Raw genomic sequence first — 17,722 nt, 5'->3', positions numbered from 1 at the left:
AAGAGAACACTTATAAACATCCATTCGTGAAACAGAAAATAGTGACTTCGTAAAATAGTGTAAGTGTCTTGAGGACCACACATTGTGTGGTTTTGTGTGGTAAGACAATTCAAGTAAAGTGGCTTCATTATTATATTGCTATAAATGAGCACCAATATGAATGTTCACACAAACTGAACTTATTCTACGGTGCTGCCTTCTGATACCGGAGCACTATTTTGTACAAGATCATCAGTACCCATCATACATGGGGCACCCAATATCTGTCCAAAATATTTTTTGATCAACTTGCTGGTAATCAAATGTAGAAATTATATCAGCAAACCGTACCCAGGACAAACAATGGCAATGCCAAGAGTTCTGGCTTTAATGTATCAACACGTAATTACTTGAATTCACAAATGCTGTTTGTGTGTACAAATGATGGTTATCACATTACAGCCTTCTCAATTGGCTTTTGCACTGTTGGGAAAAGGTAGCAAAAAAGGACTGCTCACCCAATCTTTTAGACAAAACTAACATACTAGAAAAACAATGCAGAGGTTCCCCTTACAAGGGTATGTTTTGTGGCAAGTCAAAGTATTACATGACGCTGGGCCTGCACAAATAGCACTGTTCAGGAAGAAACTTATCAGCCATACCTTTTATTTAAGGACATCTAGCACTAGCAGTCAAGATCTAGGATGAGGCTGGGCGAGAGTACACTTAGAAACATCCAATGACTTCTAGAGAGAATGAGTGGAGGATGCTCATCACAGGGACTCGAAATCAACGCCTCGAAAACAAAACTAATGACCCTCAATCCCCACAGATCTTTTAAAGGAAGTTTACTTTAGAGGGCTCCACACTTGAGAAGGTGGGCATCTTCAGCTACCTGGGCATAACATTCACTGACAACATGTCTTGGAAGTCACACATAGGAAAACAAGCCCTAAAACTAAAACAAACAACAGGGGTACTACTAAAAAATTTCCACCTCTCACACACAAAACCAATTCGCCCAGTATTACAGTTATACAAAGCCCAGGCCGTTTCCTCAGCGCTTTACGGGGCTGAACTATGGGGCTATACCAAATCCGAAGACTTAACCACCGCTGAAAACAACTTCCTAAGAAACCTTGTGTCCCTTCCGCTAAGCACCCCATTGTTCCCCCTTTTCAAGGATCTAGGTATCAAACGCATTGGCTACAACCTCTGCTGTACTGGCGGCGTCTCTGGACCACTCCGGAGCTCGACATCTTCACCAAAGCTCTACAGGTCATCCTAAAAGCCGACCACCTTCACAGAATCCCCTGGCTACGATCCATCAAGGGTTCACTGTACTCACTTGGGCTTGATGATCTCTGGAACTCACCATCCACGTCAGTCTTCCCCTCAAAAAGCGCACAAAAAAAAACTATACTGGCAATTGGCAAATTACGAAGACTCAAGGGCTGCACTCCACTCTACACTATCTTGTGACTTTGCCAACCTAAAAGAGTCATGCAAGTACGAAGCTTTTTGGGACCTAATCACGGCCCCAAGGGAAAGGAAACTGTACTACCAGATCCGCATCGGAACACTCCCATTAAGACTTTTCAACAGTAGCTGGTCACACAATGATTCAACTGTATGCCCAGCTTGCAAAGCCCCCGTCGAGAATCTCCCTCACGTCCTTTTTGCCTGCCCCGCGTACACCGCCCCCGGGAGGAAATGGCTGGCCCCGGCATGCAGACTACTGGGAGTCCGCAGCTCTGTGCTAGCCCTGCGAATCCTCAGATCAGACACCAGGCCAACGCTTGTGATCGCCGTCGCCAAATTCCTCGGAGCCAGTTGGCTTGTTAGAGGGAAAACCCTTCTGGATAAAGACTCCAAATAAGACTGTCCCATCGTCCTGTGCAGCACATTTTTATTCCTTTTTATTCTATTTTCCATTTTTATTCCACTTTTTTCCATTTTCTCTTATCTTTTACTCCCTTTCATCATTATATATCTACTTGTAATTATCATTATATGTATTTATTTGTATTTATTACTGCTTGCGCTTTTTTGGCTCTTGTAGCCGCAATAAAGCTCCTTTGAATTGAAATTGAGTGGAGGATGTACGGAAAAGACTTGCTAGTTTTGAAAAGGGTAGAGAGAGCCATGGAGGCTTTGGAGAAGTTAGGTAAAACATGAATTGAGCAAATGATGAATTGACAGTTACCCACGTCTAGCAAATTAGATAACCTGCCAAAGGTGATCCCTGACTACATCATAACAAAACAGCCTAATTTGAGAGGTTAACAAATCATATGTCAATGCAATTCACAATGGTCACTATTTGATGTTTGATGGCAAAGAACAATGGGAAGAGAGAATAAGACAATCTACAGGTTAGAACAGATCCGATTCTGTGCTCATATTCAATGCAATCTAAAGTATCCTACTCTGAATGTATGGGCAAGACTATATCAGATCATACTCCTTTACTGGTGAGAATGAGTTGGTGAAGAACTCTAGCCCTAGTTCCAACTTGGATGTTACAATTCTCTATGCTGGAAGGTATCTCAATTATAAGTTCACGTGAAGAAACTGTAGGTAATTTCTTTGATACGAACAGTGAACCCACATTCTTTCCCTTAACCAAATAGGAGGCCATTCAAGTTGTTAACAAAGAACAATATATACATACTAAAGTACAGTAATGCAGGGTGATAAAACAGGAATTGAAAAATCCTGGAAGATTAACTTGCACACCTGGAGGAGGATACTATAAAGAGCATAGAAGGTAAAGCCCCCTTATATGAAGCCAGAAAATAACATGTAAAAATGTGTTGAAAAATTGAGATGCACAGATCACAAAGCATATAAGGAAGGAAATCTGGCAGGGTCTTGACTTGTCTTACAAGACAGTAACAAATGAAGTCCCCCATGTCTGACATTCATACAGCCCCTGGCACTGAAGTATATATGCAGAAAGAGATACACGTGGCCTTTCATAAACATTATTGTACAATGAATGGTACTGTGATGGCAACTACGGATAGAAGCGTGGCTGACAGGGGGCTCCCATTAACACAGAGAGGTGATGGAAGAATCAATTACTAAACCAGAGATTCCTGGAGCAATATGGGAAACAGCTATTGCAACGCCCCCTACTTCCCCCCCAACCCCCAGATTTCAATCACTAATCTAATAATTTCTTGCTTATATAAACAAATTTCAATTCAAGAAAAAAATACCTGTTTGCCTCATTATATAAGTGTTTAAAAATAACATTTCCTTTTTTCTTCCAGTTCCGTATACATTTTCACCATTAAAAGCAGCACATTCTTACATGGTACAAACAACATGTGTTTCAAGGATGGAAACTGACTCTTCAGGGCTAAAGTTTAGCTTATAGGATCTCTGCAGGCTTCTTTATGAAAATCTATGGTTTTAATTATTACATTCCAAAGGCTTTAAAGTTGTGACCTCAACTTAATTTGGGCAGATGTGGACACTGGTATAGACACCATTTGTACTCTACTGTTACAGTCAGAGTCAACCATTCTCTCCTCTTAGTCAAGTAGTGCCTATATTTCCTATTTCTATTTCTTCTTTCCCAATAGCATCTTACCCAAATAAAATAAGTAACATGTTTGAAGTCATTGGCCATCTAAAATACAATTTCTCGTAAGGCTGAGCCTCTCCATTCTGTCTCGGCAGTGTTGTTTTGCGAGGTCAAACGTTGGCTATAACAATGTTTATATCTACTCTTCAGCCAAATTAATTTGAGGTTATAACTTTGAAGCCTTGGAAATATACCGAACATATGGCTACAGCACCTACGCTACACTGAGAGAATTTAAAGATGCCTCAGGATTTAGGGGTTAACAAGGCGAAAACCGGACTATTCCCCTTACATGCTGCCTGACCAGAGCACAGAATTGATACGGGAGAAATAATTGTGAAATGGTATCACATCATTATGCTGCCTAGGGCTAAACGAACGAGTTACTTACCTTCGGTAACGACTTTTCTGGTGGATACATTAGCTACCTGTGGATTCCTCACCTCATGAATACTCCCATGGCGCCAGCATTCGACGGAAATCTTCTTACTAGTCTCTGCACGTCGACGAGGACGTCACTGTCTCGCACGCGACGCCGTCTGACGTCATACAGGCAATAAGAGGTCCTCGACGACGTGCGGACGTCAGTACCAATCATTTTTTACGTGCATGAGAACAACCAGGCAATGCAATGAAAGAACAAAGCAACATCCATTATATTGTAAAAATACACCACATTGTATGAATAACTGTAAATCTTTTTTATGTACATATATATATATATATATATATATATATAAAACTCTTTCTTTTAAAATATATACACACACCAAGTATATACATAAAGATATATACACATATACCTATATATATATAAATATATTATATATATACATCTATTGCACCCTCAAAGATCAAGAGGAGCGCACTCAAGGATTACTTGGCAAGACCATAAAGGCAACGGGGAGGCGGGTGGGACCGTGAGGAATCCACAGGTAGCTAATGTATCCACCAGAAAAGTCGTTACCGAAGGTAAGTAACTCGTTCTTCTGATGGATACAACTACCTGTGGATTCCTCACCTCATGAATAGAGTCCCAAAGCAGTACCACGCCCGGCGGTGGGTGCCTAAATGGTCAAACCAAGAAATCCTGCAGCACTGACCGTGCAAAATGGCCGTCCCTTCTAACCTCAGAATCTAAACAGTAATGTTTTGCAAAAGTGTGAAGGGACGACCAAGTTGCGGCCTTGCAGATGTCGACCACAGGAACACCTCTGGCTAAGGCCGAAGTGGCCGACTTAGCTCTGGTGGAATGAGCTCTAATGCCCTCAGGAGGATCCTTCTTTGCCAAAGAGTAACATATTTTAATGCAAAGAACAACCCACCTGGATAGTGTTCTCTTGTGGACTGCCTTTCCTCTCCTCTTGCCCACGTATCCAATAAACAGCTGATCCTCCAGCCTGAAATCCTTTGTTCTATCGATAAAGAAGCTCAACGCTCTCTTTGGGTCCAAACGGTGCAGTCTTTCTTCCTCTTTGGAAGGATGAGGCGGAGGATAGAACGTGGACAAAGTAATTGCCTGAGCCAAATGGAAGGGTGAAACAACCTTCGGGAGGAAAGCAGCCTTGGTCCTCAACACCACCTTATCCCCATAAAAAGTTGTATAAGGGGGTTTTACTGATAAGGCCTGCAACTCACTCACTCTCCTTGCTGATGTTATAGCTATCAGGAAGACTGTTTTTAAAAACAAATACCTCAAGGGGCAAGAATGCATAGGTTCAAAAGGGGACCCCATAAGGAAAGTCAGGACTAAGGACAAATCCCATTGCGGCATAACGAATGGCTTTGGAGGATATTGATTTAGAAGACCTTTCAAGAATCTGATAACAATAGGGGATTTAAATAAAGATGGTTGGTCTGGAAGACATATGAAGGCTGACAAGGCCGATAAATAACCTTTAATGGTAGCCACTGCACAACCTTTCTGCGCCAGAGATAGAGCAAAAGACAAAACGTCCGATAGATGAGCTTGTAAAGGATCAATCTGCCTCTCTCCACACCACGCAACAAATTTAGACCACCTATTAGCGTAGATAGATTTAGTGGAGTGTCGCCTGGCCGCTAATATAACATCCACTACCTCAGGCGGGAGAGAGAAGGAACTCAGGTTGCCGCGTTCAATCTCCAGGCATGTAGGTGCAGACTCTGGAGGTTGGGGTGTAGAACCTGCCCCTGCGACTGCGAGAGGAGGTCTGCCCTGAAAGGGAGACGGAGCGGCGGGCACGTTGAGAGTTGGAGAAGGTCGGAGTACCACACCCTCCTTGGCCAATCCGGAGCTATTACGATTACTAGAGCCCGGTCTTGGCGAATCTTCCTCAATACTCGAGGAATCAAGGGTATGGAAGGAAACGCGTAAAGCAACTGGCCGCACCAGGTCATTTGAAACGCGTCCCCCAACGCTTCCTGCATCGGATACTGAAGGCTGCAGAACAACGGACAATGCGCGTTCTCTCGAGTGGCGAACAGATCTACCCGAGGAAACCCCCACTTCTGGAAGATTAAACGGACTTGATCTGGATGGAGACGCCACTCGTGGTCTGCCGAGAAGTGGCGACTGAGACTGTCCGTACGCACGTTCAAGACTCCGGCCAGATGGTTTGCTATCAAGCAAATCCGATGGTCCTTTGCCCAGGACCATAGTCGAAGAGCTTCTCTGCAGAGAAGGTACGACCCCACTCCTCCCTGCTTGTTTATGTACCACATCGTGGTAGTATTGTCCGTTAGGACCTGTACCGACTGACCACGAAGGGAAGGGAGGAAGGCCTTGAGAGCCAGACGTACAGCCCGTAACTCTAACAGATTGATGTGAAAAATCTGTTCCTCTGGAGACCAAGACCTTTGATCTCCAGATCCCCCAGATGAGCTCCCCACCCTAGAGTGGAAGCATCCGTTATGACTGTGGCCACTGGTGGCGACTGCTGGAACGGTTTTCCTTGTGAAAGATTGTTGCTTGCAATCCACCACTTCAAATCCACAGCAGCATCTCTGAAGATCTTGACAGTACCCTCTAGATCCCCTCTGTGTTGAGACCACTGCCTTCGGAGGCACCACTGAAGAGCCCTCATGTGCCAGCGAGCATGCGTGACCAACAGAATGCAGGAGGCAAAAAGACCGAGCAGACGAAGGACCTTGAGGACTGGAACTACCGCTCCATTTCGAAACATTGGAACCAAATCCTGAATATCTTGAATCCGCTGAGGCGGAGGAAAGGCCCGACCCAATGTCGTATCCAGTACTGCCCCTATGAACAGGAGGCGCTGAGAGGGCTCCAGGTGAGATTTGGGCTCGTTCACCGAAAAGCCCAGGTCGAACAACAACTGGGTTGTTGACTGCAGATGACGCAACACAAGCTCCGGGGACTTGGCTTTGATCAACCAATCGTCCAAGTAAGGGAATACTGCTATCCCCTTCCTTCTGAGCTCTGCCGCAACCACCGACATCACCTTCGTGAAGACTCGAGGTGCTGAAGTAAGACCAAACGGAAGGACCGCAAACTGGTAGTGTTGCGATCCCACCACAAACCGGAGATACTTCCTGTGTGACTTGAGTATCGGGATATGAAAGTAAGCATCCTGCAAGTCGACAGACACCATCCAGTCTTCCATGTTCAACGCCAAAAGCACCTGTGCTAGGGTCAGCATCTTGAACTTTTCCTGCTTGAGGAACCAATTCAAGATCCTCAGGTCCAGAATTGGTCTCAAACGACCATCCTTCTTGGGAATCAGGAAATACCTTGAGTAAACTCCTTGACCCCTTTCCTGCTCCGGGACCAACTCCACCGCGCCCTTTAAAAGGAGGACTTCTACCTCCTGTTCTAGCAACAGGAGGTGTTCTTGTGAACAATACGAAGGGCGGGGCGGGATGAGGGGCGGAAACTCCCGAAAGGGAAGGGTGTAGCCTTTTCCCACAACACTGAGAACCCAAGTGTCCGACGTAACAGTCTCCCATTTGGTGAGAAAATGCTGTAATCTTCCCCCTACAGGAGAGGAGTGAGTGGGAAATGGTGGAAGCCTAAGGCTGCTTCCCCTGCTGCACCCCGCCAGAGGATGAGGAAGAGGCAGGGTGCTGCTGAGAGGCTCCCCTGGTGCGGACCCTACCCCTCCCCCTAAAAGATCTATAGGGATGGGAAGAGGCAGGTTGCTGATATCTTCCCCGAAAGGAAGAGGAGGAAGAGCCACGCCCAAATCCACGAAACCTCCTGAAGAATCTGGAAGAGGCCGTGGAAGAAGGAGCTTGGAGTCCCAACGACTTAGCCGTGGCCCTGCTCTCCTTAAAACGTTCCAAGGCCGAATCAGCCTTAGCCCCAAACAGTTTGTCCCCATCAAACGGGAGATCCAACAATGTGGACTGTACATCTGCCGAAAAGCCCGAGTTACGTAGCCAGGCCTGTCTCCTTTCCACCACAGTTGTGCCCATTGCTCTGGCTACCGAGTCAGTGGTATCCAGTCCCGTCTGGATAATTTGGGTTGCAGCAGCCTGGGCATCAGAGACAAGATCCAAAAGACCCTGGGGAAGCTCTGTAAACGAAGAGGAGATGTCATCCATCAGAGCATGAATATACCTCCCCAGGATACAGGTCGCATTAGTGGCTTTTAACGCCAGACTGCAGGACGAAAAAATCTTCTTCGACTGCGCCTCTAGCTTTTTTGAGTCTCTGTCCCCAGGCACCGTCGGGAAAGAACCAGGCGCTGACTTGGACGAACAGGAGGCCTGCACAACCAAGCTCTCCGGCGTAGGGTGCCTAGATAGGAAACCAGGATCAGTTGGAGCCGTCCGATACCTCCTGGCCACGGCTCTGTGAACTGCTGGGGAAGATGCCGGCTTCTTCCACACCTCTAAAACCGGATCCAGCAGAGCGTCATTAAAAGGTAATAGAGGCTCCGCCGCGGCTGAGGCCGGATGCAACACCTCTGTCAAAAGGTTTTGTTTCGCCTCCACCACCGGCAAAGGCAGGTCCAAAAAACTAGCTGCCTTCCGTACCACTGTATGAAAGGAAGCAGCTTCCTCGGTATATTCCCCCGGGGACGAAAGGTCCCACTCAGGGGAAGTGTCCAGCCCACTGGCCGACTCCAGTCCACGCAGCCCATCACCCGAGTCCTCTAGCTCTCCTTCCTCTAGGGCTCGTTGGTACTCCTGCTCCTCTAGTACCCGGAGAGCACGCCTCCTTGAATGCAGTCGTTGCTCAATCCGCGGAGTCGACAACACCTCCGCCGAAGTCGGAGATCGGCGCCGATCTTCCGAAGCCACCGACGCCGCATCCGGCGCCACAGGTAACTTCGGCGCCGACTGAAGAGCAGATGAAACGGATGGACCCACCGGAGTCACAGGCCGAAATCTCGACGTCGACGGGATGGAAATCCCTGGGGCCAATCCCTCCGAAGCCATCGGAGCGGCCACCGGCGCCGACACTGGCGCCGAGCCCACGTTCCCAAACGGGAGAAAGGGCATAAAGGGTGCCGGCCGAAGAGGCGCAGGATCACCCAAAGAAAAGGCCAAAGGCCCAGCCGGAGCACCCCCTGGAGCCATCTGTTGGAAGATGGCATACATCGCATTCAAGAATGCGGAACTATCGGCTCCAGGGGTGGGAAAAGCCGGATACTGGGGTGCCTGACTCGGAGGCGACCCCGACGCCGGCCTCGGCGTCTGCGCCGGAGAAAACACCTGAGGCTCCAATACCTCAATCACCGACGCCTGTCCAGGCGAAGTTGGAGACGTCGGAGAGAGCAACGGCGTCGAAGGATGCGGCGTCACCGTGGGGCTGACCTCCCATGTCCTCCGGCGCCGATCCGGAGACCTGGAACGAGCCTCCCTTGAATGACGCCGAGATTCTCTACGGCGCCGGGAGTCTCGATGACGCCGATGTCTTGGAGAAGACTTTTTCTTGTGATGCTTCTCCTTTGACTTGGCCATAAACAGCTTCGCCTCGCGTTCTTTAATGGCCTTCGGATTCATGTGCTGACACGAATCACAAGTCGAGACGTCGTGGTCGGAGCTCAAACACCAAAGGCAATCGGAATGAGGATCCGTCACCGACATCTTGCCTCCACACTCACGACAAGGCTTAAATCCAGACTTTCTCTGCGACATTATTTCCACAGAGAAAGAGTACGCAGCAAGATATACACTGTAACCGCAAGAGTAACAGTTGCTCCCTCGAAGATAACCGTTTCGAATGCACGGAAAAAAGGGAACTGACGTCCGCACGTCGTCGAGGACCTCTTATTGCCTGTATGACGTCAGACGGCGTCGCGTGCGAGACAGTGACGTCCTCGTCGACGTGCAGAGACTAGTAAGAAGATTTCCGTCGAATGCTGGCGCCATGGGAGTATTCATGAGGTGAGGAATCCACAGGTAGTTGTATCCATCAGAAATTTAGCATACAGACCAAGAACTGTTAAACGGCAACTTAACCCAAGCCATAACTACACTTCGTTCACAAATCACATTCTGGAAAACACTGCCAACATCCAGAACTGATAATAGCCCTGGCCAAAATTATAATGTTACCACACTTTTTATATTATTTCTCAAACCTACCAATACAATTCTGTAAAAAATGGTTTTCCATACATAATGGAGGTCTCAGGAAACATCCCAAAACTAACCAATAGGATGAATTATTATTTGCCCTAAAGACGAAACCCAGCGAAGACACCAGACACTCTTGAGCCCAAATTTAATCCACAAAGATCTGGGTCATCAAATTATTTATTATTTAATATGGAATAAAGGTATGAGTTTGTTAATGCATATAGCATTGTAAATGAACGTGTCACAGTTATATCTGTTTGTAACTTTTTTCAAGTTTATGATTTTACATCTATTCATGTCTTGGCACATGGCGAGTTACTATCATGCCTATGACATGCGCAAAGTTGTAGCTGAGGAAATGTGCTTCTTTAACCACTTTATTGCCTTGATATTGACCCTGTTGTAATATACGTGAAATAGTGAGACACAGATTAATACTCAATAAGATGTAATATGATCATAAAATTAGTAAAGAGCACCAAATAAATTTATTGAGCAGGATCTCAGGCACAGAAAGGCCATCCATCATGCTCCGCCTCCTGCAATGGAAGATTAATTACTAGAGATGTGCACTGAGCTTTTCATTCAAATGCAGTAACGAGAGATCAGGGAATTCTACAAGAGAATTAAAGATCATTACTTTATGGTCCATTCCTTCAAGGTAATGAGGGTTTCCAGGAAAAAATACTGTAAGGTAATGAGTGGTTTCCGCCACAAGACAATGCTCTGTCTTTCTTCTCGATCTCTCTTCTTCTTGTCGTGCAACCAATGGGGGTCTGAAAGAAAATTGGGACACATTAGGACAGAGAATTACTTTTTGGATGACAAAAGCAAAATTTGATAAACATGAACTTTATACAATGAGGAATGATAATCAAGGGAGGATCTGGAGTTGGGTGGGATGGGCAAACGCAAGAAGGTTAAGGGTTGGGCATTAAAGAAAAGACTTGTTGTGGAAGTTCCACAAAACAAAATCTGTATCATCTACTTTAATGGCTTATCTGTAAGAAGGAGAAGAATGAAGTTTATGTCAGATGAGAAGCTGACCTTTTGAGCTGAATCCAGTGGGATGTGGAGATATTTATCTTCCTAAGTGATGGATAAAATTATTCTAAAAGGGGCAAACTGACTTTCTCCAGAAGGGACTGAAAATGGAAATTGCCTGTGGGAAAGCATAGGGACGACTGTAAAAAAGCTGGGGAAGGATAAGGACAAAATAATTGACACAACAGTGCTACGTTCTCCTTTATATCAAACAAGCACATGTAACCCAGGACCACGCAGTTCTAAAGATGGCCCTAACACTAGATCGTAATCAAAACCTCCTACAAGTTAAACTACAGAGCAGAAATAAACAAGCATTTGCAATGCAGTAGGTCTCACATTTACTTGAGTTAGAGCTCTTTGTGTCGTAAATGCATAACTGGATTTTTTTGCCACATAAATTGATTAACCCTGCCGCAAGGGGCTAGTAGGCCTACTGGATTATTTTTTCAAACATAGCCCTTAAAACACAAACTACTCCCAGGTGCAAAACAAAAGTTCCCGTCATAAGAGAGCTTAAAAATACACTGCATGGTGGGATGGGTTAGTAATTGTGGGGTCCCCACTAACCTAGTGTGGGGACCCAGAGATGATGTAGACAGAAAGAGCACATTGTGGTGAACATTTTGAAGGTGGTCCCATTGTCCTGGGGGCTACCACAGGCTGAATTATGAGTAAAATGTTTTGTGAAGCAAACCATTATGGGGTGACTTTCCAAGTGCCGTGAATATTGTAGTATGTTGACTCTAATGTTCAGAGCAGCCCATAGAGGACACCACAATGAAAATAGTATTTCCAAGAAACATGGTCATGTAACCATAAAGTTAGTGCCTAGAGGGCAGAACCACATGAAAACAAAATGGCAGAAAATAATGCAGTGCAACCACACATTTGTAGTGAATCCTAGTTTGTTTTAATGGGATAACAGGAGTTAGCTTAGCCATTGGCTTGTGGGCTCGTGCCCCCGTCACCTAGTGACTTAACCTACTTAGCTTGCTCTCTCTTAGCCCATCTAATTATTTCATTCTTCTAAGATGGCTGCCTTGTTTATAGTTAGGCCACTTGTTATGATCTGCATTATCAGTGCCACTGCGTTAAGGCGTCAAAATCAAGTGACAAAGCTAAACAAACTGTAGGTGTTCATATTTAGGGACTTTCCCTCTTCATGCTTTTGAGGGAATTGTTTATATTAATTGCCGCCCCAAGCATGCCGTCATCTATTGTTTGGGAACACACCTGCGTCAGGGGTCCAAGTAGATCTGTATAAATACATCACACTTTTAGACGGATAATCAGAGGGATTCCGACCAGAGGGCATCGCCACCATCGCTGATCTCGATGCTGCACGTCATCTTGACGCGGACTCATTATCCGTGTCCCTGCGGAGTCTGAGATAGAGACCTCATTCCAAGGTAACGAGGGTTGGGGGCTCCGCTCATGGACATGGCATAAGCAGATTAGATTTAACATAGCCAGCTCTCCTTTAGGTAGGAGGTTAGGCCTATCATGATAGGGTATTAGGACATATTACACACGTTATGTCTTTTCATGTTATTGCAAGATGGTGGGGCTCTTTGTAATAATGACTCTTGTCTTTACAATTCTGTTTCTTGCTCTGTTCATTATCCTAATCATTGCAGCCCATGCAACTTATCGCAGATTGCAGTTATGTTAAATAAAAACTATTAAAACTTTACTGCATCTTCGTTATTACCTGTGTTTGGATGAGACATGATATATCTGTGAGAAAGGGGTAATCTCCATTTAACCACGACACTCCCTGAGATGTCATACTCTTGAGTCCATGCGTAAAGGCTGCCACAAATCACCTTTTACTATTTGGGTTTTTGGTAAGGTGCTGCTAGTGAGCCGGAAGGGTTCGGATGACAGTTGCGACTTGTTGTATGATAGGCATAGTCCCCTACAAACATAAGTACTGTCATCCGTAAACCAGCAGTCTTGCCTAGAGCAAGAGTCCAAACTACAACACATTTAGGCCCTGGAGGACGTAGTGCATTACACATTTTCAGGGCTACCAGACCTACTGTAATGATATTACAAAACAAGGCCTTTAAAAAACAAACTACTCCCAGCTGCAAAACAAAAGTTCCAACCATGAGAGCTTAAACAGACATTGAATGATGGAAGGGGTTATTATTTTGGGATCCCCACTAACTTAGTGTGGGGACCCATAGATGATCTAGACAGAAAGAGCACCCTGTGGTGAACGTTCTGGTGTGGTCCCACTGTCCCAGGACCACCACAGGCTGAGTTATGAGCAAAAATGTTTTGTAAAAAGAATGCCCTGCAAAGCATCAGAGGCGAGTTTACGAGTGCCGTGAATATTTTATTATGTTAACTGTATTGCGCCAAACAGTGCCTAGAGGGCTCCACAATAAAAATAGAATTTGTAAGAAACATGGTCATGTAACTTTATAGTTAGCCCCTAAAGGGCATAACCACATGGAAACAGAATGGCAGAAAGTAATGCAGTGCAACCATATATTTAGCCCCTAGATGGCATAGTGCATTACATATGTTAAGGGCTAGCAGGCCTCCTACAATGATATTACAAGCAAGGCCCTTAAAACACAAGCTACTCTTAGCTGTATTCCAGCCATGAGAGAGAATAAAAAGACAATGAACAGGGGGAGGGGCTATTACTTTGGGGTCCCCACTAACCTAGTGTGGGGACCTAGACTGAAACAGTGTGTCATGCTGAACCTTTTGGTGGAGGTCCCATCGTCCCAGGACCACCACAGGCTGAGTTACAGGCAAAAACATTTTGAAAAAGAATGCTTGCAAAGCAATATGGGACAAGTTTCCTCAAGTGCAGTGAATATTGTAAGACTGGCTCTCCCTGTGCCCGGAGAGCCACTTTGATGATTTCTGTGTTTTTCTTGCAAAGCAATTTGGGGTGAGTTTCCACAAGTGCAGTGAATATTTTAAGATTGGCTCTCCTGTGTCCGGAGAGCCTCTTTGATGATTTCTGTATTTTTATTTAGGTAAAGCATTTACCAATGAAAAGGTTTTTTTTAAAGCCATGAAGCACAAAGGGGAGAGACAAAAGCAAAATTGAAATGTCTCCAATTGGGTAACACTGTGAACAATGTAATGAGCGCTCCAATACCACCGATTAAGTTTGCACAGTTCACGCTCAAAGCGCCAAGGTCACCATGGCGTGCGAAGGGGAGAGACAAAAGAAAAAGTAGTTTGTCCTCCCGAAAGTATATCAGCAATCGTGCAATAATCTATGAAATAAGGTCAGTCTGCAAAGGGTAACAAAAGAGCGTCAAGGAGGAACAAACGTAAAGCATGACAACAAGGGATTGTTGAAAGGCAGGCCCAGGAATGGCAGTGATGGACGTGTTTAAAGCCCACTGAACAGATTACCACAGGTGGAAAAGCAGCGCTTCCGCGCTGCTATGCTGGACCTAAAAACAAGGTCAGAACAGCATTGCACTAAACCAAATGTCATACTACGTCTGGCCACAAGGATAACTTGAGACATAATCTCATGCATCACTTCTAGGAGTTTGCTGACGACACACAGGAACAGCAAGCTTTCTGCCAAAGTCACCTCTGTATTATGACTCATTGTTAGGAGGATTAAAATCCCTGGATAACACACATGAACTTGGAAATTCATTAAGGAATAGCCAACAATGTGTTTCTTGATGGCAATGTGCATATACTTGAAAATTGCAGACAAGTAAAAAGCAGGCAGTGTTTGGTGGATTATTGAGTGTCAGAGGTTGAGATGGAATCCTGCTGCATGTCATCATACAGAGGAGCAGACAAACCTTTCTGTTATTCAATTCAATTTCAAACTTGAGTTTATGCACCAGTCAGTCCTCTCATTGTACATGACAACACCCACTAGTGGAACTTACAAACCAACTTGCATCCCTTCAGTTAGAGCAGAATGACAGCAAAAGACTCATAATGGGATTCCCCGCCCACGTCCATGTTACAACTTATCAAATGGGAGAGTCAAGTACAAAATATCTGTCACTGTTCATAGATATTCATCAAATGACGCACTCCTATCTGCAAGGAAAGACTAAATAGTACCAAATCACTTAAACTTCTCTGTTGGCGTTGTTAATGTTTATGACAGCTATGAATAACAGTCACATGTTCTCCACAGAAGGACATCATTTTCAGAACCTCCTTTGCCCAGCTCTTCAGCTACTGAACTCCCTCGCACATCAGAAAAAAAGTTTGGCTCACCTTCAGATTCAGGTATTTCAAAGCTAGATCTGTCAAGAACTCCAACACCTGTAATTGAATGCATGACTTGTGTAATGCACTTTATTTTGAATATTGCCCCACAAACACTACCTGTTTGAGTGATGAAAATAACCACAAAAGATACATGGCTGTAATTGTGCCAAGCTGGCCTCACCTGTGATGTTACCATTATGGTGTTCTCGGTTCAGTAATAGGTGCCTCTGTTCGCATTCTGAGCCACCCTCTGCCATTTCATAAGTCGGTTTTCACAGGGATCTAAACGGGGTGAAAGACAATTCTGTGAGCAAACAGTGATAACTTATAGCAACAAAAAGCAAATTCAATGCACACTTTGAAACTTTAGAGTTCACTGGCAGGGACGTTCATTTGTACAAGGGATCACAAATAACCCAAGCTTAAATACAAATGAACTCAATGAAATAAATTTAATGAACAAAGTACAGGTAACAGGGCCCCACTAGTAGTAGGAAAGTTCAGGATAAGTAGACGTCCCCAAATTTTAGACAAGTCATGTATACACTTTAACATAAAAAATAACTGTTGCTTCTCATAGTCTTTCTTAACCCCTTGGGCACCAAGGACGTAATGGTTACGTCCGTGGCTACGGGGCTGAGGCAACACAGACATAACCATTACGTCCTACTACTGGCCCTCGGGGAAGCGCTAGCACTCCTCCCGAAGGCCGCGCACCCCACCTCCCCCCCCCCCCCCCCCCCCCCCCCATGGCAGGGCTGGAAGGGGAAATCGCTTCCCATTCCACCCTGACTCTCCCCTCCCCGTGACATCTGATGACGGCAGCGCGCTATCGCGTGGTGACCTCATCAGAGGCCGCCCAAAGAGAAATGCCAAACCATTTCTCTTCCGATCATGTGATGGGGCCCTGAGAGGCTTCGAAGGGAAAGAAAGGAATTTCCTTCCCTCTGAAGTCTCTCAGAGCATTTCAGCAGCCAGACCGAGAAGCGACCTGGCTGCTGAAATGCCCACTAGACACCAGGGATAATTTTTAAAAGTGAAATTGGTATAAGGGGAGCGACCCCTTGGGCAAGGGTTGCTCCCCAGGGGGACAATTATTTTCAAGGCCTTTTCTGCCCCCACCTATTGATATTAGGCCGATCTCCCACCCCCCACCCCATTTTTGTAGAGGTGGGGAGCGACCCCTTAGGCAAGAGTCACTCCCCTAGGGGGCAAATTATATTTAGGCCATTTCTACCCCCCTTGGGGAGGGAACATCGGCCTATTTTTATTAGGGCAACCTGCCCCCAAGGGGGGGGCAGAAAGCCCACCAGAGACCACGGAAGATTTATGTTCAAAATAAGAGTGTGGGGGTATGGCCATACCCCCACCCCAAATAAATGAGGCCAAAGTTGTTCTGCCCACCAGTGAGCAGATGGGGCAATTACCCCTGATCCACACCCGTGTGTGTGTGTTGGTGGGGGGAGAGGGGAGTGCAATGTTCCCTGTAAGGTGCGCACCCTTCCTTCCCCCACTGCGCAGGCCTTTTTGCATAGAGCGCACATCACTGCCTGCATCACGCAAGAGAGTGAAACCGTACGTCAGCGCTGCGTTTTAAAAAAGAAGCAGCGCGAAAACACGGTCACTCTCTTTGCGGCAGAGCAGGCCAATGAACGGAGGTGCAGCCACCCAAGGAGAAATCACTGCACAACGAGGGTCCCAAAAGAAATCAGGTACGTGTGATTAAAGGGCAACGGTGGCACTGCAGGAATCTCCTCTGCAGTGACCGTGTTGTCTGCACTGCTCAACCTTTAAAAGTAAACGTACTGGCGCCCAAAGCCCTCCACTTAAACATGCTGCTGCTGCAATTGTGTCTTTTTAGGCGTGCGGAGCCGATTGGTAAAAGCAGTCGGTCTCTTGTCGGAAGTCCCCACGTCTCTTCCACATAGGCACGTAAGTAAATAAAAACGTGCCGGTGCTCAAAGCCCTCCTCTTAAACACAAGGCTGCTGTAATTAAATCTGCCAGCAGTGAATACTGAGGCAGCGTAAACCTGAAGCCATCTCGGGCCTCAATCCATTTACAGCCACCCCGCTGCCCCTTCAGCTCACTCCTGCAGCTTTCTACTTTCTCCCTTTATGGCGCGTTTTTGTTTTTCCCTTCTTCAGTCTTTTCCATGCGTGTCTTTTGCTCGCAGCAAATGCTTGAGGCATAAGAATAAACCCCGGCCCTCAAAAATAGGTGCTGGTGCAACAGGCACAAATTAAGCACTGGACAGCAGTCTAGTCGTCAGCCTTTGACCCACAGGGGCCAGGCATTAGTCTGTGCTGATGCTCCTTTTTCACTCTCAGGCTGCCAGTGACAATGC

At 45.9% G+C, this 17,722-nt stretch overlaps 1 protein-coding gene across 4 annotated transcripts in view; it reads right to left on the bottom strand.

Annotated features, from left to right (window-relative positions):
* VMP1 (vacuole membrane protein 1) overlaps nt 1-17,722 on the bottom strand; it is a 682,493-nt gene that overhangs the window by 564,891 nt on the left and 99,880 nt on the right. For all 4 annotated transcript variants that reach the window (XM_069226431.1, XM_069226430.1, XM_069226432.1 and 1 more), the window contains 2 exons: nt 15,558-15,658; nt 10,746-10,881 (listed from right to left, as the gene is read on the bottom strand). In XM_069226431.1, the coding sequence (XP_069082532.1) occupies nt 10,746-10,881; nt 15,558-15,633 (212 nt within the window). In that variant the 5' untranslated portion in view covers nt 15,634-15,658. The remainder of the gene's footprint in view (nt 1-10,745; nt 10,882-15,557; nt 15,659-17,722) is intronic.

Source organism: Pleurodeles waltl, chromosome 3_1 (assembly GCF_031143425.1).
Source record: "Pleurodeles waltl isolate 20211129_DDA chromosome 3_1, aPleWal1.hap1.20221129, whole genome shotgun sequence".
NCBI lineage: Eukaryota > Metazoa > Chordata > Amphibia > Caudata > Salamandridae > Pleurodeles > Pleurodeles waltl.
This window is presented reverse-complemented; position numbering and strand designations above follow the sequence as displayed.